The following is a 27539-nucleotide window of genomic DNA, read 5'->3' as shown; positions in this document are numbered from 1 at the left end:
TGAAGAACCCTGTCACTGTCATTAAATATAAAAGAAAAAATGTCAGGTTTCAGTAAAAGATAAAAATGAGTAGATTCCTAATGCAATTTTTATGACGGCATAGGTTGTCATAAAATTACAATAAACTTAATGAAAAAATGCTTGACAGAGCAGAAACTACATCAATAAAATGAACTATCCTTTGGTGCAGTTAGGTTTGCTAGTGTTTGAATACTTACGAATGCTAACAAAACTAGAAGACCTGAGAAAATAATTTGTCACAAAGGTATTTTCTGAAATAATTGTGACAAGGATGAACATGAAACTGTTGTAATGTGATGCTGTTTTATATTCCAGATTTTCACAGAAACCGACTGTAGAGGTGTAAAACACAGAATGATGGACACTTCTTCCTTTAAAGGTATGATACCTGTTATAATACCTTGACAAACAGAGTTTGAAAAGAGATATATAGAGGTCATCTTACACATGTTCAAAGAGCTGTTAGATCAGTCGCAAGACTACCTTCACTCTTTATATATTTTGGATTCAAATGAAATTACCATGAAGAGTTTTTTAGCTCGACTATTCAAAGAATAGGGGAGCTATCCTACTCGCCCCGGCGTCGGCGTGAGCGTCACACAAAGTTACCACCTCGGGTGAGCTATACAGGGCCATCATGGCCCTCTTGTTGTTTCTTACTATATTAGCGCATAAAAAGGTCAGTAGATATCAAAGGTCAAAAGGTCACATCAGGATCAAATCTTATCTCATATTTTGTGTCCAGAGCATACCTGTAAAAGCATTCAAGGTACTGACTTCAGACTTGGCATATAGGTAAGTGCCAGTGAAACGATGTGCCAAGAACATAAATGTGATTGGTAAGTCAAAGTCAAGGTCACAAATGTCAGTCTTTGTATTTTGTGTCTGGAGTGCAACTTAAACACTGTTCAAGGTACTGACTTCAGACTTGGCATATAGGTAAGTGCCAATGAAACGATGTGCCAAGAACATAAATGTGATTGGTAAGTCAAAGTCAAGGTCACAAATGTCAGTCTTTGTATTTTGTGTCTGGAGTGCAACTTAAACACTGTTCAAGGTACTGACTTCAAACTTGGCATATAGGTAAGTGTCAATGAAACGATGTGCCAAGAACATAAATGTGATTGGTAAGTCAAAGACAAGGTCACAGATTAAGTTAAAATGTCAGTCTTTGTATTTTGTGTCTGGAGTGCAACTTAAACACTGTTCAAGGTACTGACTTCAAACTTGGCATATAGGTAAGTGTCAATGAAACGATGTGCCAAGAACATAAATGTGATTGGTAAGTCAAAGACAAGGTTACAGATTAAGTTAAAATGTCAGTCTTTGTATTTTGTGTCTGGAGTGCAACTTAAACACTGTTCAAGGTATTGACTTTAAACTTGGAATATAGGTGTGTCCGAAAACTTGAAATACAACACCCACATAACATAATGTCAAAAGCATCTCAGGTCCTGGGCTTTGTGAAACGTAATCTTAAACTCTGTCCCAGAACTGTAAAACAACATGCATATCAAACTCTAGTTTGTCCAAAATTGGAATATAGCTTAACTATTTGGAATCCTCAACAATCCAAGCAAGTGAAGAAAGTTGAATAAATACAGCGGAATGCAGCTAGATTCATATTGAATAAACCTTTTAATTATCAAAACCCTGGTAGTGTTACTTCTGTTATACAGTTGAACTTTACAAGCCCGAAGGCAATCATCCTATTTAATTCTTACGTATAAGGTCATGAACAATTAGTGATGGTACCATCATCTTATTAGCTCGACTATACGAAGTATAAGGAGAGCTATCCTACTCGCCCCAGCGTCGGCGTCGGCGTCGGCGTCTTTCCGCGTCCCCACCTTGGTTAAAGTTTTGGTGCACTTTCTCTTTTTTCAACTTATCTCTGTAATTACTTGATGGATTTGATTCAAACTTGAAATACTTATTTCTCATCATCATCCACATCATCTGACATAAGGGCCATAACTCTGGCACCAATATTTCATGAATTATCCCCCCTTTTCACTTAGATTTTCAGGTTAAAGTTTTGATGCACTTTCACTCTATCTCTGTTATTACTGAATGGATTTGATTCAAACTTAAAATAGTTGTTCAACATCATCACCCACATCATATGACACAAGGTGCATAACTCTAGGACCATTTTTTCATGAATTATTCCCCCTTTTTACTTAGAATTTCAGGTTAAAGTTTTGGTGCACTTTCACTCTACCTCTGTTATTACTGAATGGATTTGATTCAAACTTAAAATAGTTGTTCAGCATCATCACCCACATCATATGACACAAGATGCATAACTCTGGCACAATTTTTCATGAATTATTCCCCTTTTTACTTAGAATTTCAGGTTAAAGTTTTATGCACTTTCACTGTATCTCTGTTATTACTGAATAGATCTGATTCAAACTTAAACAATTGTTCAACATCATTACCCTTATCATATGACACAAGGTGCATAACTCTGGCACCAAGTTTTCATGAATTATATCCCTTTTTACTTAGAATTTTAAGTTAAAGTTTTGATGCACTTTCACTCTGTCTCTGTTATTACTGAATGGATTTGATTCAAACTTAAAATAGTTGTTCAACATCATCACCCACACCATATGATGCAAGGTGCATAACTCTGGCACCAATTTTTCATTAATTATTCCCCCTTTTTACTTAGAATTTTAGGTTAAAGTTTTGATGCACTTTCACTCTGTCTCTGTTATTACTGAATGGATTTGATTCAAACTTAAAATAGTTGTTTAACATCATCACCCACACTATATGACACAAGCTGCATAACTCTGGCACCAATATTTAATGAATTATGCCCCTTTTTGCTTAGGATATACTTATATAGTGTTTTGATATATTTTATCTTTACCTCTCTTATTACTTTAAGTTGATATTTTTGACATAGACTCAGGCTATTGTGCAATATCTTCATCCACAATTGGAGTCTTTAAACACTCCAGTGACAGCTCTAGTTTCCTCAGATGTGTCCAGTTTCACTATCCAGCATCGAAATAGTCGAGCGCGCTGTCTCCTGTGACAGCTCTTGTTTTCCTCTTCCGTCACCTACAAACACCATAAAATTCATAACGTATCACTGTAAGATCAACATTTATCAACACTCATTCTTCCATTGCCACATTTCGTGCCCCTCTAAAACACTAAACAAAAAAAATCACTTTTTTGTCCTCTGTCCTTTAAGGTTGCCGACTTGAGATCACTTGCCCCTCACCGATGTGGGTTTGAGCCTCACTCTGGATGTTGAATTCTTCATGTAAGTAAGCCATCCAGCTGGCTTACAGAAAGTCCGTGGTTCTACCCAGGTGCTGGCCCATGATGAAATAATGCATGGAGGGGCACTGGGGAAAGTCACCATAATAATGACCTATAGGTTGCGTCAGTGCGACGTTAAACCCAGTATAGAAGGAACTTCAGGTGTATGTTGTCCAATTTGTTGGTGCTCTTGTACAGCAATTCATAGCAACTCAATGAGGCAAATGAAGGAGTTTTTCCCTGTAGATTCATTTTACACTGATTCATTGCAACATAAGCAAGTATAGAAAGTGGAGTCTGTAGACTAGGGTATTGTATTATTCAGTAGATGTGTAATTTCTTCACAGAGACAGAAACTTAAGAAATATTAAATCACTTAAAAGAAAATGGAAAATAAATGTTTGAAACCTTGTAAAGAAATACATCTTATGTTAAAATTATTTAAAATAAAATTACACCTAGTTACTATTATCCTGTATATAAAAGGCATGAATATTGCTACTGGTTGATCCAGCTGTTCTGTCAGAAGGATTTTCCTTGATTTTTCTTTAAATGTAAAATAAAATCATCAGTGTTATATAGGTTAACAAGAACTCCCAAGGACGATAATAGGATTTTATTTTAATTATCAAAATGTATGTTGTGACAAGTTTTGAGTTTATCATCAAACAAACTAAGTTTTGATAGGGTTAATGATTTCTTTTCAGCCATTTTTGATTTAAAATCAATTATAACTTTGTTAATAGATTGTTATACCACTTTCAGGATATCTTAGTAAGCATGAAAGCAAAATGCTTCCATGCAAAATGTTTGTAAACTTTTATTATTTTTTTTTCCAAGTTTTGATTTTACCCGATATTTTACAAGGAGAAATACATTTTTGCTCATGAAATTAACATTGTTCAAGATACTTTAAAAATTCAAAAAAGATCCTGCTACCATCCTCATAGACCTTTAGAATAGTGTATAATTATTGATGTCAGGAGCCACAGTTCACTGTTATTTATTCTATATCTATTTTATTTATCCAATCGTGAACATTTATTTGCAACACGTGACCGTACAATATATTACAGTATTGGACGCACATGCGTACAGAAAACCTGTATTTTTAGCTCACCTGAGCCAAAGGCTCATGGTGAGCTATTGTGACCGCTCAATGTCCGTTGTGCGTCATGCGGTGTGCATTGTGCGGCGTGTGTCCTTCATCTTCTAAAAAGATCTTCTTCTTGAAAACCGCTGGGCAGAATTACACCAAACTTCACAGGAATGATCCTTGGGTGGCCCCCTTTCAAAATTGTTCAAAGAATTGAAATCCATGCAGAACTCTGGTTGCCATGGCAACCGAAAGGAAAAATCTTCTTGTCCAAAACCACAGGGCCTAGGGCTTTGATATCTGGTGTGTAGCATCATCTAGTGTCCTCTACCAAAATTATTCAAATTATCCCCTTAGGGTCAAATATGGCCCCTCCCCGGGGGTCACATGGTTTATATAGACTTATATAGGGAAAACTTTGAAAATCTTCTTGTACAAAACCACATGGCCTAGGGCTTTGATATTTGGTATGTAGCATCATCTGGTGGTCCTCTACCAAAATTTTTCAAATTATCCCCCTAGGATCAAATATGGCCCTGCCCCGGGTTTATATAGACTTATATAGGGGAAAACTTTGAAAATCTTCTTGTACAAAACCACACAGCCTAGGGCTTTGATATTTGGTATGTATTTCTCCTTGTAAAAAATCGGGTAAAATATTTTATATTTGGAACAAGATTGTTCAAATTATCTCTCTAGGGTCAAATATGGCCCTGCCCCGGGGGTCTCAGGTTTTACATAGACTTATATATGAAAAAAAGTTTAAAAATCTCCTTGTCTGAAACCACAACACTTAGACCTTTGATATTTGGTTTGTAGCATTGTCTTATGGTCCTCAACCAAAATTGTTAAAATTGTACCCCTGGGGTGAAAAGAGGCCCTGCCCTGGGGGTCCAAAGTTTTATATAGACTTATATAGGAAAAAAAACTTTAAAAATCTTCTTGTCTGAAACCATACAACCTATGCTTTTGATATTTGGTATGATGCATTGTCTAGTAGTCCTCTACCAAAATTGTTCAAATTATGCCTCTGGGGTTAAAAGAAGTCCCGCCCTGGGGTAACTTAGTTACTATGTGAGTTATATAGGAAAAATACTTAAAAAATCATTTGATCCTATTTCCAAGACTGTTTAGTAATAATTACCTGATGAACCCAAGTAATATGATGTCACTTGACTTTGACCTTGACCTACTGACCTACTTTCTTGTTTTTTAAGATACAGCCTTGAAATTTCGATGACATACATAGTTTTGCACACCAATCGTAAAACTGAATATCATTGACCATGAATGTGACCTACTGACTTTCTTAATATTTTATCATCGGTTTGATCTTTGGAACAGGTAGCTCATATTACTCAGGTGAGCGATCCAGGGTCATCATGACCCTCTTGTTTTTTTGTATTTGGACGGTTCAACAGCCCCATGTTAAATATAAGATAAAGCCCGAAACTTGTAAAAATGTTCTGAATGTAAATTGGGTAAAGTAGGCGCTCTGTTTACAGAGTTTGATTATGCGTCTTGAAATTAGAAAGGCAGAAAAACAAACAATATTCAGTGAATCATTTTTAATTTATACTAAAATAAAATAGGTATAGAATAAAAAGGTTATTTAACATTGTACTGTACAATGTTAAATAACTTAATAGTATTAGGTAGATCAAACTGTAATCTTCCTGGCACCAGAAACCATGTGTCGTGGATAAATTGGGAAATGGTAATTCTAGTTAAATATCTATCCAAGTACATCAAGATATGTAATTTGAAGCAAAAATACAATCCAGATAAAATCTAATATTGCTAGACATTAAAAAGAAAAAACAATCTTTTTGGTCAGTTAGGATCACTTTAAAAATGCAGTGGGCCCGTGTTTGTATGTTATATAGTGTGCAGTCCCACATCCCCATCATGTCATTTAGTCCCTGCTAGCAGTTAACAAGTTTAAGCTCTGCAACAGAAAATTGTGAAGGATCGTAGCTATGTCTTGAAAATGTCATAATTTATGAGATGTCAGAATTTTGGCAGAGTTACTTATGTTTTTCCCATAAAAGGAATCACAGAAAATTGACCTGAATTGATTTTATGTCAACAGTGAAAAAGTACAGCAATAAACAGTATTTACTTTGTAATTTCATAGACCACAAAGGGGAATATTAAGTGCACAGACTGATGTAATTTCAAAATAAAAAATCTAGAGGAAAATTAAAATGTGATAAGTTTGCCCTTAATTAGAGGTTGTCTTGGAAAGTCAGGTGTCAAGGTCAAGGTTATCAGTGTTGGTATAGGATGAAAACATCAGCATCAAGAAAGTGAAAGGGTATTCTGGAGCTTAATGTATTGACTGAAAATTTCACATTACAGCCTTTGGCTGATAAAAGTGTTTTTCCTTGTTGTGAAAAGAATTTCATGACATTGCCTTAGAAATTTCAGGTCTTATATTGCCACGTCGTCCGAGTTTCAGAGCTTGTTGTCATTTTCATAGGACCCTTGCAAGTTCACATCACAGGACTAGCCCTCATGTAAATTAAGTTTTTTTAGCCAGATGGTGGGCTATTCAGATCACTCTGCTTCCGTGGTCCGTCCGTCCGTCCATTAACAATTTCTCGTTATTGCATCTCCTCAGAAACTACTGGAGGGATTTTGACCAAACTTTGTCAGAATGATGCATTGATACCCTTATTGTGTCCCCCTGAAAATCAGACTGGTTTAACAATTTTTGAGTGAGTTATGGCCCTTTGTTTATTTTTATAATTTACATATATTTATATAGGGAAAAACTTTGAAAATCTTCTAGTCCAAACCACAAAGCCTAGGGCTTTGATATTTATAATGTAGCATCATCTAGTGGTTCTCTACCAAGATTGTTCAAATTATCCTGCTAGGGTCAAATATGGCCCCGCCCTAGGGGTCAAATGGTTCATATAGACTTATATAGGGAAAAACTTTTAGAATCTTCATGTCCATAACCTATAACATTCAAATTTGGACCAGATGTATAGTTTTGAGTGGCAAGATGAACCTTGACATGAGTTGACCTTGATCTTGATCTAGTGACCTACTTCCACATTTCTGTAGCTATAGCCTTCAAATTTGGACCACATGCGTAGGTTTGTGTACCGAAACAAACTTTGACCTTGACATTGACCTAGTGACCTACTTTCACATTTTTGAAGGTACAGGCTTCAAATTTGGACCACATGCATAGTTTTGTGTTCCGAAATGAAATTTGACCTTGATTTTGACCTAGTGACCAACTTTCACATTTCTGAAGCTACAGCCTTCAAATTTGGACCACATGCAAAGTTTTGTATACCGAAATGAACTTTGATCTTGAGATTGACCTAGTGACCAACTTTCACATTTCTGAAGCTACAGGCTTCAAATATGGACCACATGCATATTTTTATGTTCTGAATAGGAATTATGTCTCCCACCACACAGTGGTGTGAGAGACATTTTGATTTACTCCAGTCTGTGTGTGTGTCTGTCTGTCTGTCACAAAGCTTGTCCGCACTCTAAGTTGAATATTTCTCATCCGATCTTCACCAAACTTCAAGAAAATGTGTCTGCCAATAAGTGCTCGGCCATGTTCGATAACTAGCCAAATCGGCCTAGGCACTTTGGAATTATGGCCCTTGAATTACCAGAAATGGATCCATTCATCTAGACCATCCAGACAAACTAGTCATTTTTCGTTGGGCAGCACTGTCACAAAGCTTGTCCGCACTCTAAGTCGAACATTTCTCATCCGATCTTCACCAAACTTAAACAAAACGTGTTTGACTATAAGACCTCGACCAAGTTCGATAACTAGCCAAATCCGCCTAGGCACTTTCGAATTATGGCCCTTGAATTACTAATAAGATCCATTCGTCTAGACCATCCAGAGAAACTAGTCATTTTTCATTGGGCTGTTGTGGGAGACATGCGCTTTTCTCAAAAGCATCTCTAGTTTGACATTGATTTTTACCTAGTACCTACTTCCACATTTCTCAAGCCACAGCTTTCAAATTTGGATCACATGCAGTGTTGTGTACCAAAATGAAATTTGACCTTGATTTTGACATTGAACTAGTCTTGAAATTTGGAACATTCAAAAATGGCTCAGTGATGGGTGCCAAAATCACTCTGTGATCTCTTGTTTTATTTGAGAATGAAAGCACAAAAACAGATAAACCTGTTGTCAGAAAAATCTGTATTTGCAAATTTTTATGGAAAAAAAAATCACTACAAAATAGAATGCTTCTACAAGGGAAATAAAGCTTGTCACTGTCAATGGGTTTTCTGATAATAAGTATATTTCTGTCATTTATATAGATTATCTTTGTCTGCAGACAGTTACATAATAATAACACAGCATGCAACATGCAGTTGCTAGATCAATTTTCATTTAAAGTATCGATTCAATGCTTGATTCAAAGACAACATTTCCAATCTTGTGATGGGAAGAATTGATCTGCAAGAGGAAGTACAAAATTCAGAAGCAATTCTGTAATAATGCAAACATTTTTTATGTCTGAGATTTTCGCTGTATAAAGCAATAGATATAATTACTATGTAGCACCTTTTTGCCATGTGAAAGCCAGACTAGCCATGCTGTCTGACTGAGTCATTATGAAAGTACATTTGTGATCAGTTTTCATTTTCATCAGACTGCAGACAAGTAAAATATGTGTAGTTTATAAAGAACTTACAGGATGTGAGAAAAAATGTGCAAAATGAAGTGCTGTATAATCAAATGACTCGGATTTTAATGTTTTCTAGGGTTGTGATCTGTACATGGAAAGGTAATGTTGATTCTTTTATTTCAATCTGTTGTGTCTGATGGTTGTATTTTGTTTTCATTTCCATTGTTGGATATGCAAAACTATTATTTTTGTTTCATTCAGGGGTCTGTCAAGCTTTCAGTAATTATGCAAGGCTGAACCATTGAAGAGAGTTGAAGGCTATGTCAGGAGTGTACAAGCTCGATCCAAGGGCATGACCAAAGGTTTTCCAAAATGATAGGGAAGCTATTCTGTTAAACTTGTCTTTATGTCCACTTGTATTAACCAGCCACTTACCATATGCAGCCAGTGAGCTATTTCCCTGTATTGGCATTTAGTTATAATTTCAACCTGACTTGTCTTATTTCATTCCTTTGGCTGGTTGCTTAATACAAGTTTATATTTCCATGTTTGGAAGTTGTTAGTTATATGTAAGAACAAATCGGTACTGGTAGAGAATAAAGGAACATTGGTTTGGTTATTTACCACTGTTATAAACTTAAGTATTATTTAGTCGACACCATACAAAGAAAACAATAAATTTGCTGGGTGCAAGTAATTGACAAGATTGAATACATGATTCAGAGGCAGAGGTTGAATCACTTTGGTAATAATGTTTTGAGTCATATCATCATAAAGAACATTCACAATGCCATGCTGGCACTGAATTGAACAGTTTTTCAGCTAACCAACTTTGCCTGGAATTTTCATTTGTGGCAAAGTTGTGTTCATTAATATCCCACCAAACTTTGGGAAGCTATAGAGGAATTAATCTGTACTATGCTGTGCCATCCTATCCCATCTGTCCCCATCCCATCTCATCTGTCCCTGTTCCATCCCATCTGTCCATATCCCATCCCATCTGTCTTTATCCCATCCCATCTGTCTCTGTCCCCATCCCATCTGTCCATATCCCATATGTCCCTGTCCCATCCCATCTGTCCCTGTCCCATCCCATCTGTCTATATCCCATCCCATCTTATCCTGTCTGTCTCTATACCATCTATGGAACTGATACAGATATCATTTTGAAACTTACAATTTGTAGGATCATAAGATATGCTTAAATATCAGGACCCGTAACTTGTGACTTCTTGTGTTTAGACAAAGTTATTGCCCTTTTTCACTTGCAAAATTTCCTGAAATTGACATCTTCTAACTTTCTGAAATTTATTCATGTATTTGATTAAATTTTCAAGCAAACATAAATCAGAAAGTAAAATATGCACATCAAGTTAATTATTTCGTTTTTGACTTGGAAAATGTAGCAAAACTGATGTTTTCATTGAACATCAGAAACCAATTTTATGCATATATTCTTTAACCCTTACCCTGCTAAATTTCTGTAATGAACCTTGTCAGTCTTTAAAATTGGATAGTACCATTAACTGTTAAAAGGGGTGCTTACCAGAAGATACTGACTGAATGGTGAACAGTGCAGATCATGATCAGACTGCATGGATGTGCAGGCTGATAATGAACTACACTGGTTGCAAAGACAGAATCAGTCTTGTCCAGCATAATAAGGGTTGAAGCAGGTCAGATAATTCTGGTTTCAATAGTGAAACATTGATAATTGTTAAATTCGGCGTACTTTCAAAGATTTCAGTGGTAAACTACTAACTGTCGTCGACGACACATATAGCAGTTATAAAAATAGCAAAGCAATTATGAAAATAGCACTGTTAACCTCAGCGCATGTGCTTATACTTCCACGTAGCATATTTATATCAATATTATGTATGTCAAATTAGATGGCCCAGGAGAGTGCCTATGCCTTTAGTATCTTAAACATTGTAATGGGTTCAATCACTAAGGTGACAATGTCTCAGACTAACTGACAAACTATGTAGAATGTCCTTTGTTAAAACATGTAGAGCTAGTGAAACCATATACCTCATATTTTTTTTTTCTCTAACTATCTTGCCTAACTGATTTGTATTCCAATATTTCATAAATAATTGCAGTTATCAGGGATATAAACTAGCTATTTTTATTTAGCGACCAGACGGTCAAAAATAAATATTTAACATTAGGTAAATAGGCATTTTCTCCAACAATTTAGGGGCCCAGCCCGAAATCTATTTAGCCATGAGCTACTGGACCCCTGCTAATTTGTATCTCTGGTTATGAGCTAGATAATTTCAGGGATCAGGCAAAAATCACTCAATGCTTCAAACTAACAACCTTCAAATAATGATAATCAGCTCAAACTTCTATAGGCTGGGGATGCTATATTGACAGGTCTTTTTGTTGAAGTTCCCGTCAGACAATGTCTTTGAATGGTCAACATACAAAAATAGAAAAATGGAAACTCCGCAGGTTGCTCAACACAACAAACACGAAAATGTTGCAGGCTCGGTTTGATTGAGCCTGTTCATGGATGGTAATGGAAATGCATGCTACCGTCCACGCCCTCTGGCCCCGGGTTGAGCAGAACTCAACATTTGCACATGCTAAAAGTACAAAAAGTAATTCAGAGACATCCATAGATGTGTTTTTACATAGATGTTCAGCCGATGTTCTCTTACTTGAAGTTGCAACTCAGTATGATTGCCCTGACTCTTGGATGCTCAGTGTTTATATGCTATAACATATAGCATTAAACCACCATATTGGTATGAATGTTGAACCCCATCTGTGAGCGGGAACTCTCTTACTGATTCAGAAGGTTACCAAACCAAACGTCTCTCAACTTTCCAATACTCAGCCTGTATTTGCTATTGTCTATCCCGTAAAGGTTTAATTTCTATGTGCTGGCCCTTAAGCTCGAAACCTAGTTACAATACTGCAACACTTTTTTGTTACAATACTGCAACACTTTTTTAGTCTCAAGTCTTCTTTTATGTAATTTATCTGCCATTTATCTGCCATTTCAGTGTAGCTGTAATAGCTCATTTAAGGTACTTGGATAAATTATAAGTTGAATCCTCAATGTGTTTACATCAATCGCTGGATAGAAAATGACTTCATTGTAATCTGTCTTATTAACTTACCTAGCAGAGGTGTGTTTTAATTGCAGCTATATCTTGTTTCTGATAGGTTCAAATTCTAACATATTTTACAACAAGAACATGAGTACTTGCTCTAATAAATATTTGGTTCCCTTTTACTATTGTATATAACATCATGTGTGATGATGAAATCAAGTTATTACTGTAATTAACCACATACGACACACTAAATAGCTGTTCTTCTTTATTCTATATAAAATTCACGTACTTGCAATGGCCGCAGCACACACCAGGACCGATTTAAAATGTAAAATGTCTGTAACTTACATTTTCTTACAGAATATTGTCAGTTCTGAATAAAGATATATAAAAGTCGGGGTCATGTTTGATGCGTGGAAATATTTTCAGTCAAATATACTCAAACTACAAAATTAGCTAACAATGATCGAGACTCTAGATTGTAGAGGTGATGTATGATCTAAGTATACATGGCAAATTCTGTAATGATATTATTTCATTAGGAAAAGGCTACCTACAGATCAAGCATAGATCTCTCATGTGATTTCAGCAAGAATTGAAAAGAAAATAATGAAACAAAACCTGAGGACTATTTGAATGCGCCATTATGCAACTAACATCTATTTCGCGCCATTTTTCTATTTAGTGAAAACAGAACTGTAAACAATTTCAATGTAATTTTTCCCAAAAACATGATTATCAGGTAGGAAATGATCCTACTAAGAAAAGATGGGAAATGATCCTACTAAGAAAACAAATACTTGAACTTTTATATGTTTTGTTAGTAAATAAGGAAGTTATCGCTGTTTAACGATAATTTCTACTGCTGAATGACTCAAAAATGTTGTCTGTATACTGCACTATTGCCCCATATTGAATCTTCTGGCAGTATGTTTTCCATCGTAAGCTGCATATAACAATAATCAACTTATTGTGTGTAAAAGCAAGGATATGAGACAATTTAACATAAAATCAATGATAATTCTGGTTTAAATGTCGTTTTTATGGCGGCCATATTGGATTTAGGAAGCCATCTTGCTTTTTTCAAAATTTCTAAATAATCTACGTTTTGTACAATATAGTAATCTAATGTTGTGCCAAATTTGGATCTCTTAAGATGCATAGTTCAGTTGCTATGGGTCGATTCCAGAAATCCACAGTTTCATTTTTTTTTTTTTCATTTTTACCCCAAAATAGACATTTTGCATCATGTTACTTTCCTATACTTTTAATATGTTGTTACATACATCCTGTAAAATACTTACACAAAAAATCAATTCTTTGCGAGTTTTTTCTTTTATTTGGCATTTCGGCCATAAATGGCCTTTACTATTACATAATTCATCATTCAGCGGTGTCAGTACCATACTTCAGACTTTTTCACACAATATAGAAAACTAATTTATGCTACGTAAACCAAGACATACATGTTACGGTCAATTTATCTTACTGAAATCTCTGGACTGCTGTTGATTGTTTACATCTGGGTATTTTTTTTTACATACTGGAAATTCCTGAATTTCAGGACGGATTACACCAAACCGGAAGTGACTACTCAGTGTTACATGTGAAGTAGTCCAAAATGTAGTTCCATGCTATGGATGAAATCTGGTATAATGAGTGACATGAGGAGGTGACAGTTAAATTTTTGGCTTATGTTTATTGCTTATAGTATTGAGAATAGATCTAGACCATTTTCATTGTAAATTTCTTGGAATAAGTTTTATTCTTTGCGAAAAATGTCTACCTACGCGTAACTGCTAAACGGCTGTTTTCATGGGGGCATTTTTAGAGGGTGATGTTTCTCAGAACAGATTATTTTTCTTGTATTCAACATAACATGTCAATATTTTTCTATTTTTGATAAGAAGACATGTTATACTAAATGACCATATATGGTTTTCATATCATTGAAATGCTCTAAAGTGCTGAAAATGAGGTCTGAATGTTTTGTTATTAATATGAAATAAATAAGGACTTGAATTGGTAGAGTGTAACCTTTAAGGACGGATTACACCAAACCGGAAGTGACTACTCAGTGTTACATGTGAAGTAGTCCAAAATGTAGTTCCATGCTATGGATGAAATCTGGTATAATGAGTGACATGAGGAGGTGACAGTTAAATTTTTGGCTTATGTTTATTGCTTATAGTATTGAGAATAGATCTAGACCATTTTCATTGTAAATTTCTTGGAATAAGTTTTATTCTTTGCGAAAAATGTCTACCTACGCGTAACTGCTAAACGGCTGTTTTCATGGGGGCATTTTTAGAGGGTGATGTTTCTCAGAACAGATTATTTTTCTTGTATTCAACATAACATGTCAATATTTTTCTATTTTTGATAAGAAGACATGTTATACTAAATGACCATATATGGTTTTCATATCATTGAAATGCTCTAAAGTGCTGAAAATGAGGTCTGAATGTTTTGTTATTAATATGAAATAAATAAGGACTTGAATTGGTAGAGTGTAACCTGAAAGAATAGTCTACTTTCAGTTTCACATTCTAAAAACAGGTTTTGGTACTCCGAGGAAAATAAGCAATTACAAAGTAACAAAATGGAATTTAAATAAAATAATTGCTATTTGCATAGTCTGAAACCATAAAGAAAATAAAGACAACTGATAAGGTTGCTTGCGATTCTATGGAAAGTAGCTTTAAATAATTTTGAAACATGCACATAATATGATTGAAAGTTCATGCAAACCTTTAAGATCATAATTTTAGTTTACATACCAAGTTCTATAACTCTGCCATTCATTTTAACAAAATTATTTCCCTTTTTTATGCCCCCGAAGGGAGGCATATAGTTTTTGAAGTTGTCGGTCTGTCGGTCTGTCAGTCGGTCTGTCAGTCTGTCCGCAATTTTCGTGTCCGGTCCATATCTTTGTCATCGATGGATGGATTTTCAAATAACTTGGCATGAATGTGTACCACAGTAAGACGACGTGTCGCGCGCAAGACCCAGGTCTGTAGCTCAAAGGTCAAGGTCACACTTAGACATTAAAGGATAGTGCATTGATGGGTGTGTCTGGTCCATATCTTTGTCATCGATGGATGGATTTTCAAATAACTTGGCATGAATGTGTACCACAGTAATACGACATGTCGCGCGCAAGACCCAGGTCCGTAGCTCAAAGGTCAAGGTCACACTTAGATGTTAAAGGATATTGCATTGATGGGCGTGTCCGGTCCATATCTTTGTCATCCATGGATGGATTTTTAAATAACTTGGCATGAATGTGTACCACAGTAAGACGACGTGTCGCACGCAAGACCCAGGTCCGTAGCTCAAAGGTCAAGGTCGCACTTAGATGTTAAAGGTCATTTTTCATGATAGTGCATTGATGGGCGTGTCCTGTCCATATCTTTGTCATTCATGCATGGATTTTAAAATAACTACGCATGAATGTGTGACACAGTAAGACGACGTGTCGCGTGCAAGACCCAGCTCCGTAGGTCAAAGGTCCTAAACTCTAACATCGGCCATAACTATTCATTCAAAGTGCCATCGGGGGCATGTGTCATCCTATGGAGACAGCTCTTGTTATTTAGATACTTACAAAATTGTAGTTTTTTTTTTTAATTCTCAGAAACCAATGATAGTATTTCATTCAGCTTTAAAACAGGTTGTATGACTCCTCAGTTAGGTTCATAGATATACAAGGTTTCACAATTTTGACTTTTGTTTAAATAAATTATTCCCCCTTTTGTACTTTAAAGAAGAGTTTTGTCAAAATGATTGCTTTTCTTAAATAGCTCTGGAACCGTTGAAGGTGCTCAGGTGAGTTTTTCTGATCGCTCGATGTCTGTCGTCCGTCGTCTGTCGTCTGTCTGTCAACATTTAGCTTGTGTATGCGATAGAGGCTGTATTTTTCAACTGATCTTCATGAAATTTGGTCAGAATGATAACCTTGATGAAATCTAGGCCGAGTTCGAAAATGGGTCATCTCAGGTCAAAAACTAGGTCACTAGGTCAAATCAAAGAAAAACCTTGTGTATGCGATAGAGGCTGTATTTTTCAATTAATCTTCATGAATATTGGTCAGAATGATGACCTTGATGAAATCTAGGCCGAGTTCGAAAATGGGTCATCTCGGATCAAAAACTAGGTCACTAGGCCAAATCAAAGAAAAACCTTGTGTATGCTATAGAGGCTGTATTTTTCAATTAATCTTCATGAATATTGGTCAGAATGATAACCTTGATGAAATCTAGGCCGAGTTCGAAAATGGGTCATCTCGGGTCAAAAACTAGGTCAGTAGGTCAAATCAAAGAAAAACATTGTGTATGCGATAGAGGCTGTATTTTTCAATTAATCTTCATGAATATTGGTCAGATTGATAACCTTGATGAAATCCAGGCGGAGTTCAAAAATGGGTCATCTTGGGTAAAAAACTAGGTCACTAGGTCAAATCAAAGAAAAACCTTGTGTATGCGATAGAGGCTGTATTTTTCAATTGATCTTCATGACATTTGGTCAAAATGATTGCCTTAATGAAATATAGGTCAAGTTTTAATATGGGTCATCTGGGGTCAGAAAGTAGGTCACTAGGTCAAATCTAAGAAAAATCTTGTGTATGCGATAGAAGCTGTATTTTTCAATTGATCTTCATGAATATTGGTCAGAATGATTGCCTTGATGAAATCTAGGCCGAGTTTGAAAATGGGTCATCTTGGGTCAAAAAGTAGGTCACTAGGTCAAATCAAAGAAAAACCTTGTGTATGCGATAGAGGCTGTATTTTTCCATTAATCTTCATGACATTTGGTCAGAATGATTGCATTGATGAAATATAGGTCAAGTTTGAATATGGGTCATCTGGGGTCAAAAAGTAGGTCACTAGGTCAAATCTAAGAAAAACTTTGTGTATGCGATAGTGGCTATATTTTTCAATTGATCTTCCTAAAATTAAGTCAGAATGATTGCCTTGATGAAATCTAGGTCGAGTTTGAATATGGGTCATCTGAGGCCGAAAACTAGGTCACTAGGTCAAATTAAAAAAAACCTTATGTATGCGATAGAGGCTGTATTTTTCAATTGATATTCATGAAATTTCCTCAGAATGATTGCCTTGATAAAATCTACGTTGAGTTTGATTATGGGTCATTGGACTCAAAAAGTAGGTCACTAGGTCAAATCAAAGAAAACCCTTCTGTATGTGATAGAGGCTGTATTTTTCAATTAATCTTCATGAAGTTTTGTCAGAATGATTGCCTTGATGTAATCTAGGTCAAGTTCGAAAATGGGTCATCTCGGGTCAAAAAGTAGGTCACTAGGTTAAATCAAAGAGAAACCTTGTGTATGCGATAGAGGCTGTATTTTTCAACTGATCTTCGTGAAATTTTGTCAGAATGATAACCTTGATGAAATCTAGGTCAAGTTCGAATATGGGTCATCTGGGTTTAAAAACAAGGTCACTAAGTCAAATCAAAGAAAAACCTTGTGTATGCAATAGGGACTGCAATTTACACTGGATTTCATAAAATTTGGTCAGAATGGTTGGTCAAATCAAAGAAAATACTTATTTATACTCAAGATTTTTTGCTCCAATTTTAATGATAATTGGTCAGAATATTTTTTTCCATGAAATCAGTAGGTCAAACATGTTTACACTGTTATGGTGTGTTATGGTGTGTTTCTCAGGTGAGCGACCTAGGGGCCATCTTGGCCCTCTTGTTTGTTGAACCTACTGACAATGAGCTAGACATAGTTGTCATAATGGCAGTTTGGTGTATGTGCGTGTGTCTGTGCGTGCATGCGTCCGAGTTTTCCTAGCTGTAACTTGTCCATGGATCAAAGGATTCTTAAATATAACTTGGCACATACGTTTGCCTCAATGACACGGTGTGTCGCATGCAAGAACCAGATTGGTAACTTAAAGGTCAAGATCATACTTTGAGGTCAAAGATCAAGGCTTGTCCTGGCTGTAACTCAACCATGGATTGAGAGATTCTTGAATTGTAACACTTACCATGAATATTGCATATATTGTTGTTGTTACTGTGTAATAAAATTCCTGTTCTTTTTCACACAGTATGTTAAAGCCAATGAAGGGAATTCCATGAAACTTGACTCAGTGATAGATAAAAATGATAGATAAAAATGAAGCCGCCCGCTTAGCTCAGTAGGTAAGAGCGTTGGTCTACGGACCGCGGGGTCGCGAGTTCAATCCTCGGGCGGGGCGTATGTTCTCCGTGACTATTTGATAAACGACATTGTGTCTGAAATCATTAGTCCTCCACCTCTGATAATTCATGTGGGGAAGTTGGCAGTTACTTGCGGAGAACAGGTTTGTACTGGTACAGAATCCAGGAACACGGTTAGGTTAACTGCCCGCCGTTACATGACTGAAATACTGTTGAAAAACGGCGTTAAACCCAAAACAAACAAACAAACAAGATAAAAATGAATTACAAGGCTTTGGATGGGTGGGTGGGTGTGTGGCTGTGATAATCACATTTAGTGATAGCTCTAGTTCTTTTTTTGGATGATGGTTATGTAAAGGTATATATTAGAATGTGCTGTCAGAATATGTCTATATCCCTCCAAAGTGATTGTTATATAATGACTGTCTAGTCAGATTGTCCAAGCAAATATATGGTCACTAAAATGTAGCTACAATAAATATTGCCATTCTATAGGAAAAAGCTTCTAATGAAGTCATTATCAATATATCTGGGAAAATTTATGCTATTCTATAGGAAAAAAGCTTCTAAATGAGATCATTTTTGACATACGTTGGAAGATTTATGCCACTCTAGAGGAATAGCTTCTAATGAGATCATTATAAGTATACCTGGGAAAATTTATGCCAGTCTGTAACAGTGGTATTAACCTGTGCCTGCGGTACTGTCTGTGCCAATAAGGAATGAAGGTTACTTGGTTACTTTTTGGCCAAATTGATGCCTCGATACTTTAGAAGTAACTGCGGAACCTGGATGGTGCTGCAGCGTCATTGAAGTGCTTCTGGTATATTTCAAAAATTGGCATTGCTTTCAAAGTTTGAATTTACTGGACACATTTTATGTTTTGACAGATTGAATGTCATCTATAGATATAATTTTTGACAGCAGTGATGATATGTTTTTGGTCCACAGGAAGAAATGAGTCCAAATAGTTGCTGATGTGGAAAATTGCATGTTTCCTTCCTAAACTATTTTGCCTTGCATTTCTAGGAAATTAATCATTTGCTGTTAAATTTAGCAAAGATGTATAGGTTACATACAACTACTACCCCATTTCATTCCAACATTTTTATGCCCCCGCCATAAATAGTGTTACCCCTGTCTGTCTGTGTGTTTGTGTGTGTGTGTTCGGGGAAAAGGTGGTGTTCATGTCAGGGCCATAACTTTGACATGCATTGTCTGATTTCAAAATAATTTGACACAAATGATAAGCATGGATAGAGGATATGTCCTGCGCAAAACCATTTTACTAGCTCCAAGGTTAAGGTCACAGTCCTTGGTTGAACTTAGCCAATTTTCACTACATATATACTGATAATGTGGTCTTCGTGTTCGGTCCATAACTTTGACATGCATGTTTCGATTTCAGAATAGTTTGACACAAATGTTAAGCATAGATATACGATATGTCATGCTTAAAACCATTTCACTAGCTCAAAGGTCAAGGTCACAGTCCTTGGTTGAACTTAGCCAATTTTCACTAAATATATACTGGTAATATGGTCTTTGTGTCCAGTCCATAACTTTGACATGCATGATCTGATTTCAAAATAATTTGACACAAATGATAAGCATGGATAGACGATGTGTCAAGGCAACAACCATTTCACTAGCTCTAAGGTCAAGGTCACGTCCTTGGTTGAACTTAGCCAATTTTCACTACATATACAGATTAATAAATTGTCTTGTCTTCCTACAATATATTTTTTAAGGCCAAAGGTCCTTGTTTTAGTTTGTGAGCAGTACCATGCCTGTGACCTTTCTCATGTTGCGGGGGCATCCTTGTCTGTGACACATTTCTAGTTAAAATATGCTCCATGCTGTAACAGAATGACACAACAAATATTTTTACATACAAAAAATATTTAAAAATTATTGTCAAGAAAAACTGACGTAGACAGGGAACTTTATAATAAAGTAAATCCTGTTTGCTGATTTACTTTCATATTGCATGACAAAATCACATATTGTGTATTCTAGTGGTGCCTTTAAAAATAATACTTCCACTCATAAAATTATATCTGGTATTATTATTATTGTAGCATAATAGCCAGATCAAGAGTTATGAAATAAATTTGAAATAGCAGCCATAAAACAGGATATCAGAATACTAATCTGAATATTTTGCCAAATAAATTTTGATTGACTTCTAAATTCCATTGCACACTGCATGAGGCAAGATCTGTAAGATATCATATTGATCCAATTTTCAGTAAAACTGTGGAATAGATTCATTCGAAGATTTCATATTTGAAGGGGTTTTGTTGCATGAATTTCTCGGACGTTTATAAAATTATTTAGATGTATCTTAGTGATGCAGTTCAAATGATAATTGCATAATGGTGATGAAATGCCAGTGATTGAGATATGACAGGACACAATCATCCACATCTGATGGCATAAAACAAGTTCATGTATAAATAAATGTGGTTATACTAGTAATATGAAAAAGGTGACACTGGATAATACAAGTTCTGACAATCCAAAAATTCCTCATAGAGCTTGTCCTGATTGAAAAGAAGTGTGGTTTTATTGTACTTTACTAGATCAGAGTCAAGTATGCCAGTTCTAAAATAGGCACACTTATCATGATGGTTGAATTGTCAAATTAGATTGTTAATTTTCAGAGAATGAAAGTGAAAGTTGATGGCATGAGTGAAAAACCTACAAATACAGACAACTCGGATCACAGTGAGGTTCTTGATGAGTGCTGTACTGGTGAGGATTGTGCTGGAGGTTTGGTTCTACAGGATGGAGACGTGTTTCCTAGGAAACGCCACAGCTCTGACAAGCGAGTCTCTATTGCTCTTGAGGAAATTGAAGATATAGACAGTGAGGTAAGCTGTTTTAAACACTTGTCTGTCTTGACAGGATTTGTTGTGAGATCACCAATGGTGGGCAGGTTGACCGGAGGGTTGTCTAGTTGACAGACATAAATTGACTCTCTGCTCATGGGCCTTAACTCTAATGATACTAATCCCTTTTGAACCTGGCCTAGATCTTACTGAGACAACTACTCTTGACAACTTTAGATGAATTAAGCATTATGTCAAGGTTGCTCCTGAGGCCTTAAGATGATTCAAGCACTAACTGAGGGAAATTGTCTGATTTCTCTTGAGGCCTTGAGGACATTTCCTAGGAACAAATGTTTTTAAACTTTTACACAGATTTAATTCAGTATTTACTCTATCAATTTTGAGGATCTTAAGGTTTGTCACCATACTAGTTTTTATGGTATAGACAGGATTTAATGAATGGCCTAATTAGAAATTGGTATTTTTATTAATTAATTAGGCCTTCTTTTACATCTCTTGAGGCCTTTAGATGAGGTTAGCACTATTCAAGGGAAATTCTATTATTGCTCTTGAGGCCTTTAAATGAAGGAAGCACTGTTCAAGGGAAATGCTCCTGTTGCTTTTGAGATCTTTAGAGGTAAGCACTATTTGAGGGAAATGTTTCTATTGCTCTTGAGGCCTTTAAATGATGTAAGCACTATTTGAAGGATTTAGACCTTTAGATGAGGTAAGCACTATCTGAGGGAAATTATCCTATTGCTCTTGAGGCCTTTAAATGAAGGAGCACTATTCAAAGGAAATTCTCCCATTGCTTTTGAGACCTTTAGATGAGGTTAGCACTATTTGATGGAAATTTTCCTATTACTCTTGAGGCCTTTAAATGAAGGAAGCACTATTCGAGGGGAATTCTCCTATTGCTCTTGAAACCTTTAAATGAAGGAAGAACTATCTGAAGGAAATTCTCCATTTGCTCATGAGGCCTTTAAATGAAGGAAGCACTATTCAAAGGAAATTCTACTATTGCTTTTGAGACCTTTAGATGAGGTAAGCACTACTTGAGGGAAATTCTCCTATAATTGCTCTTGAGACCTTTGGATGAGGTAAGCACTATCTGAGGGAAATTCCCCTATTGCTCTTGAGGCCTTTAAATGAAGGAAGCACTATTCAAAGGAAATTCTACTATTGCTTTTGAGACCTTTGGATGAGGTAAGCACTATTTGAGGGAAATTCCCCGATTGCTCTTGAGACCTTTGGATGAGGTAAGCACTATTTGAGGGAAATTCCCCTTTTGCTCTTGAGACCTTTGGATGAGGTAAGCTCTATTTGAGGGAAATTCCCCTATTGCTCTTGAGACCTTTGGATGAGGTAAGCACTATTTGAGGGAAATTCCCCTATTGCTCTTGAGGTCTTTAAATGAAGGAAGCACTGTTCAAAGGAAATTCTCCTATTGCTCTTGAGGCCTTTAAATGAGATTAGCAGTATTTAAAGGAAATTCTGTTATTGCTTTTGAGACCTTTAGATGAGTTAAGCACTACTTGAGGGAAGTTCTGCTATTGCTCTTGAGGCCTTTAAATGATGTAAGCACTAACTCAGGGAAATTCTCCTCTCCAAATGAAGTAGGCACTATTTTAGAGAAATTGTGTTGTTGCTTTTTAGAGGCTTAAATGAGGAAAGGCTTTCTGAACATAAGAAACTGAGTAAAATGTCTTTTTTTAAGGATTTGGAGTAGAAGATGATAAAGTATAATGTCTTTGAATGGACAATGACTGGAGAGTTTCTGTTGCTTTGAAAGAAGTTGAAAACAGGGATGACCATATGTACAATCCTTTAGAAATAATGACATGTACATTTACCTTTAGGGGCCTCCGTGGCCGAGTGGTTAAAGTCGCTGACTTCAAATCACTTGCCCCTCATCGATGTGGGTTCGAGCCTCACTCGGGGCTTTGAATTCTTCATGTGAGGAAGCCATCCAGCTGGCTTACGGAAGGTCGGTGGTTCTACCCAGGTGCCCGCTCGTGATGAAATAATGCATGGAGGGACACCTGGGGTCTTCCTCAACCATTAAAGCTGGAAAGTCGCCATATGACCTATCATGTGTCGGTGCGACGTTAAATAAAAAAAAACAACAACAAAAAAACCATTTACCTTTCAGAAGTAGCAGATAAATATGACAGTGTTATTCCTTTGTGTGACAAAGTTTATATGAATATATAGATGAGATATGATGGTGACTACACTGGATTGAATTAAATTGCAATGTCTTTATAAAACAAGTATTTCATTTTGCAATTTTTTTATCCAAACATTTTGATATTCATTTGTTCTTGTTCATTGAATCAGATCTAATACTATGAAATCATTTACGAAATTTCGTGGTTTTGGCACGAAATTTCGTGGTTTTGGCCACAGCGGCTGTTTCGTGGGGACGTAAATTCATGGATTTTCAATTTTTGAAAAAAAAAATCATAATTTCTACAGGAATAGATCTTCTAGTACTTCTGTCCTTACATGTGAAACCTACACGTGTCAAACAGCGCTACCATTGTTACCGAATTTGCAATCTATGCCGCGGGAGATTAGCAAGTGATCATGTGCCAATTAATGACCGCGTTATCTATAATTATACGTCCCCTAAATTGCAAAACTTTTTAAAACTGTGAAATATTCAATAAGATAAGTCGGCACCAATTAAAAAGTGTCAAAACCGTAGCAAATTGCACAATTAGCGTTCATAATCGAAACAAATATGAAGTTGATTATTGATCATTTGATCGTGTTTTAAACAAGAACTAGTCATTGTACTGCAAATTAAAACAAACTATCATAGATTTAAATAATGTTGTTTTTTTATTCCGTAGTACTTATATAACCATAATAATCCTTACGTAAACTATTATAAACTGGTGCGATTTTTTTTTGCAAAATAAATGCGCGGTTGCATTTGAAATTACAAGCTGTTGAACTTGTGCATGTGTTATTCCTGCCGAGAAACGTGTAATGTAAATTAGGTATTAAAGCATCGGACGTAAATCTAGCAATTAATTTGTAGTATTTAGTAGTTCCAAAGTCATAGTATTTTACATGTCAGTAAAAATAAAGGCTAGTGTTTAAACCAGGCCTGTGTCCAGGATTTTTTTGCTGTGGGTGTGGGGGCAACCTGGGGTGGGTTGGGGAGGGTCGAAAAAAATTTAATAGGCACATGAAAAGATTAAGGAAAAGTATATTTTTTAATAATTTCATCAAGCCTTTTCAATGTATGTATGATTGTACAGTCACAGTGTATGGACTTCATTTTTCTGTATGATACCCAGGTCTCAGAGTATTGGCTCTGATATCTACCAATCCCATGTATAAGCAGCTACAAGTAATAAAGAAGCTAGTGGTTTGAAAATCAACTTTATTTATCATAATAAAACAAACTATATGATTGTCAGCAATAATTATACTACATTTTAATCACATGAATAAAATTTCATTCATTCTACCCTTTTCTTTCAATCATGATATAAAAAACTTTTTCTAATTAAAAAAAATAATATGTGTAATTTCACTAAAAAGAAAGTTATCAAAAACTGCTCAAAATTGATATACAAAATGACATGATTTATAGAAAAATGATTTACTAAGTTCACAAATAAATATTAATAATAAAATAAATAAAAACACAAAAATATTTTTTGAACTTTTTCTGCATTTCTTGTGTTCTAAGCAAATATAATGAAAAAAAATTGTTGAAGTTTTAAGATGATTGATTTATTTGTAAAATGGCCAAATGTTTTTTTATCTCACCAGAGCCAAAGGCTCAGGGTGAGCTATTCTGATCGTTCACCATCTGGCGTCCATTGTCCATCCGTAAACTTTTACTTTAAACGACATCTCCTCATAAACCGCTTGGCCAATTTCATCCAAATTTTACAGGAATGTTCCTTGGGTGAAGCTCTACAAATATTATTCAAAGGATTGAATTCCATGCAGAACTCTGGTTGCCATGGCAACCAAAAGGAAAAACTTTAAAAATCTTCTTCTCAAAAACCAGAAGCCCTAGAGCTTAGATATATGGTGTGAAGCATTGCGTAGTGGACCTCTACCAAGTTTGTTCAAATCATGACCCTGGGGTCACAATTGACCCCGCCCCAGGGGTCACTTGATTTTACATAGGAAAATCTAAAAAAATCTTCTTCTCAAAAACCAGAAGCCCTAGAGCTTAGTTATTTGACATGTAGCATTGCCTAATAGACCTCTACTAAAATTATTCAAATCATGACCCCGGGGTCAAAATTGACCCTGCCCCAGGGGTCACTTGATTTTACATAGATTTCTATAGGAAAATCTTCAAATTTTTTTTAAAAATAAACCAGAAGGCCTAGAGCTTACATATTTGACATGTAGCATTGCCTAGTGGACCTCTACAAAATTTGTTCAAATCATGACCCCGGGGGTCAAAATTGACCCCACCCCAGGGGTCACTTGATTTTATATAGGAAAATCTTCAAAATTTTTCTAAAAATAAACCAGAAGGCCTAGATCTTAGATATTTGACGTGTAGCATTGCCTAGTAGACTTCTACAAAATTTGTTCAAATCGTGACCCCCTGGGTCAAATTGACCCCGCCCCATGGGGTTACTTGATTGTACATAGAAAAATCTTCAAAATTTTCTAAAAATAAACCTGAAGGCCTAGAGCTTAGATATTTGACATGTAGCATTGCCTAGTGGACCTCTACAAAATTTGTTCAAATCATGACCCCCGCCCCAGGGGTCACTTGATTTTATATAGGAAAATCTTCAAAAATTTTCTTAAAATAAACCAGAAGGCCTAGATCTTAGATATTTGATATGTAGCATTGCCTAGCAGACTTCTACAAAATTTGTTCAAATCATGACCCCCCCGGTGTCAAATTGACCCCGCCCCATGGGGTTACTTGATTGTACATAGAAAAATCTTCAAAATGTTCTGCAAATAAACCAGAAGGCCTAGAGCTTAGATATTTGACATGTAGCATTACCTAATGGACCTTTACAAAATTGTTCAAATCTTGACCCCCAGGGTCAAATTGACCCAGCCCCAGGGGTTACTTGATTGTACATAGAGAAATCTTCATAAATTTGCTAAAAATAAACCAGAAGGCCTAGATCTTAGATATTTGATATGTAACATTGCCTAGTAGACTTCTACAAACTTTGTTCAAATCATGACCCCTGGGGTAAAATTGACCCCGCCCCAGGGGTTACTTGATTGTACATCGGAAAATCTTCCAAAAAAATTCTAAAAATCATCAGTTTGACATTTGAAACATGTAGCTCATACAACTCGGATGTTTGATCCAGGGTCATCATGACCCACTTGTTTTATTTCTAACAAAGGAAAGTATAATGACAATTACTATTTACATCATAGATTTCATGTGACAGTGAACTCTTAACTGTACAAACTATAACATCAAATTTTATGTGTTTTTTTCACAAATTTCGAGTAAAGCATTTCTTTTTCAGCCATTTGTAATACAATGCCGTACAATCTAATGTATCGGGCAACCTCATTGGTCAGTTGTTTCTCCACTACCCAATCAAGTACCGCGTTTAAAAGGCAAGCGATCAATGAAGCATGTACAGATTAACTTTTACCTGTAACATGCCTTGGGCTAATTTCCACTACCGGACACGATTTTATGGCTCTTTAGCCTGTGTATTGCTGTCAAAACAAGCCAATTGCGCTGGTGTATAAATTTGTTAATTGAGGGGCCCATAGTAATAAAATTCGTAACTAGCCAGCCAGCTGGGGTTGGGGGCCCTGACCCATGCCCCACCTGGGCACGTGCCTGTTTAAACGTTGCATAACAGGGCCGAAAAAAAATCAACAGCCGTACTATAGTGCGGTTGGCACGTGACGCTACGTCAAACTTCTATTTTTAATATTTACTTTTACTTTGATAAGCATGTCATAAACAAACCACAGGTAAATGTTTGAATAAAATAGTTGGTTTTGTTTCCACGCATACCTATATTTATCTTTGATGGAGTCTCCATAAACTACACGAAAGCTGCAGGTTAGTACTGCCGCATGCATACAATTACGGATCAGATCGAACTGCTATGGTGTCTTTTTTGGCGACTTTGCGTACAATAAAAAATTATCGTGGGCACAATTTGTTCGTTGGGACTTAAATTCGTGGTTTAGCTCAACCACAAAATCCACGAAAATTAATCCCCCACGAATAATAATGATTTCACAGTACATTGGTTTCTTTTAAGCTACTTTAAGCATAACATTGTACACATTGACCTCATATTGTAATTTATGTCCCACAGTATTCACAGCGTAATTTTGCAAATATAAACTGTTAATGCCTTTAGAAGTCAGTACCAACTCCAGAAAAGCCATTTTCATCACAACTTTCTTGAAATTCAGTTTC

General features: G+C 36.0%; 1 protein-coding gene across 1 annotated transcript in view; it reads left to right on the top strand.

Moving 5' to 3' along the window:
* The first annotated feature begins 334 nt into the window (after positions 1 to 334).
* Positions 335 to 27539, top strand: part of LOC128556889 (uncharacterized) — a 61625-nt gene continuing 34420 nt past the window's right edge. Inside the window, exons 1-2 of the mRNA XM_053542773.1 lie at positions 335 to 400; positions 20960 to 21169. Coding sequence (XP_053398748.1) covers positions 20963 to 21169 — 207 coding nt within the window. The 5' untranslated portion in view covers positions 335 to 400; positions 20960 to 20962. The remainder of the gene's footprint in view (positions 401 to 20959; positions 21170 to 27539) is intronic.

This window comes from Mercenaria mercenaria, chromosome 5, assembly GCF_021730395.1.
Source record: "Mercenaria mercenaria strain notata chromosome 5, MADL_Memer_1, whole genome shotgun sequence".
In the NCBI taxonomy this organism is placed as follows: domain Eukaryota; kingdom Metazoa; phylum Mollusca; class Bivalvia; order Venerida; family Veneridae; genus Mercenaria; species Mercenaria mercenaria.
The sequence above is the reverse complement of the archived record's forward strand: the minus strand, read 5'-3'. Positions and strand labels throughout refer to the sequence as shown.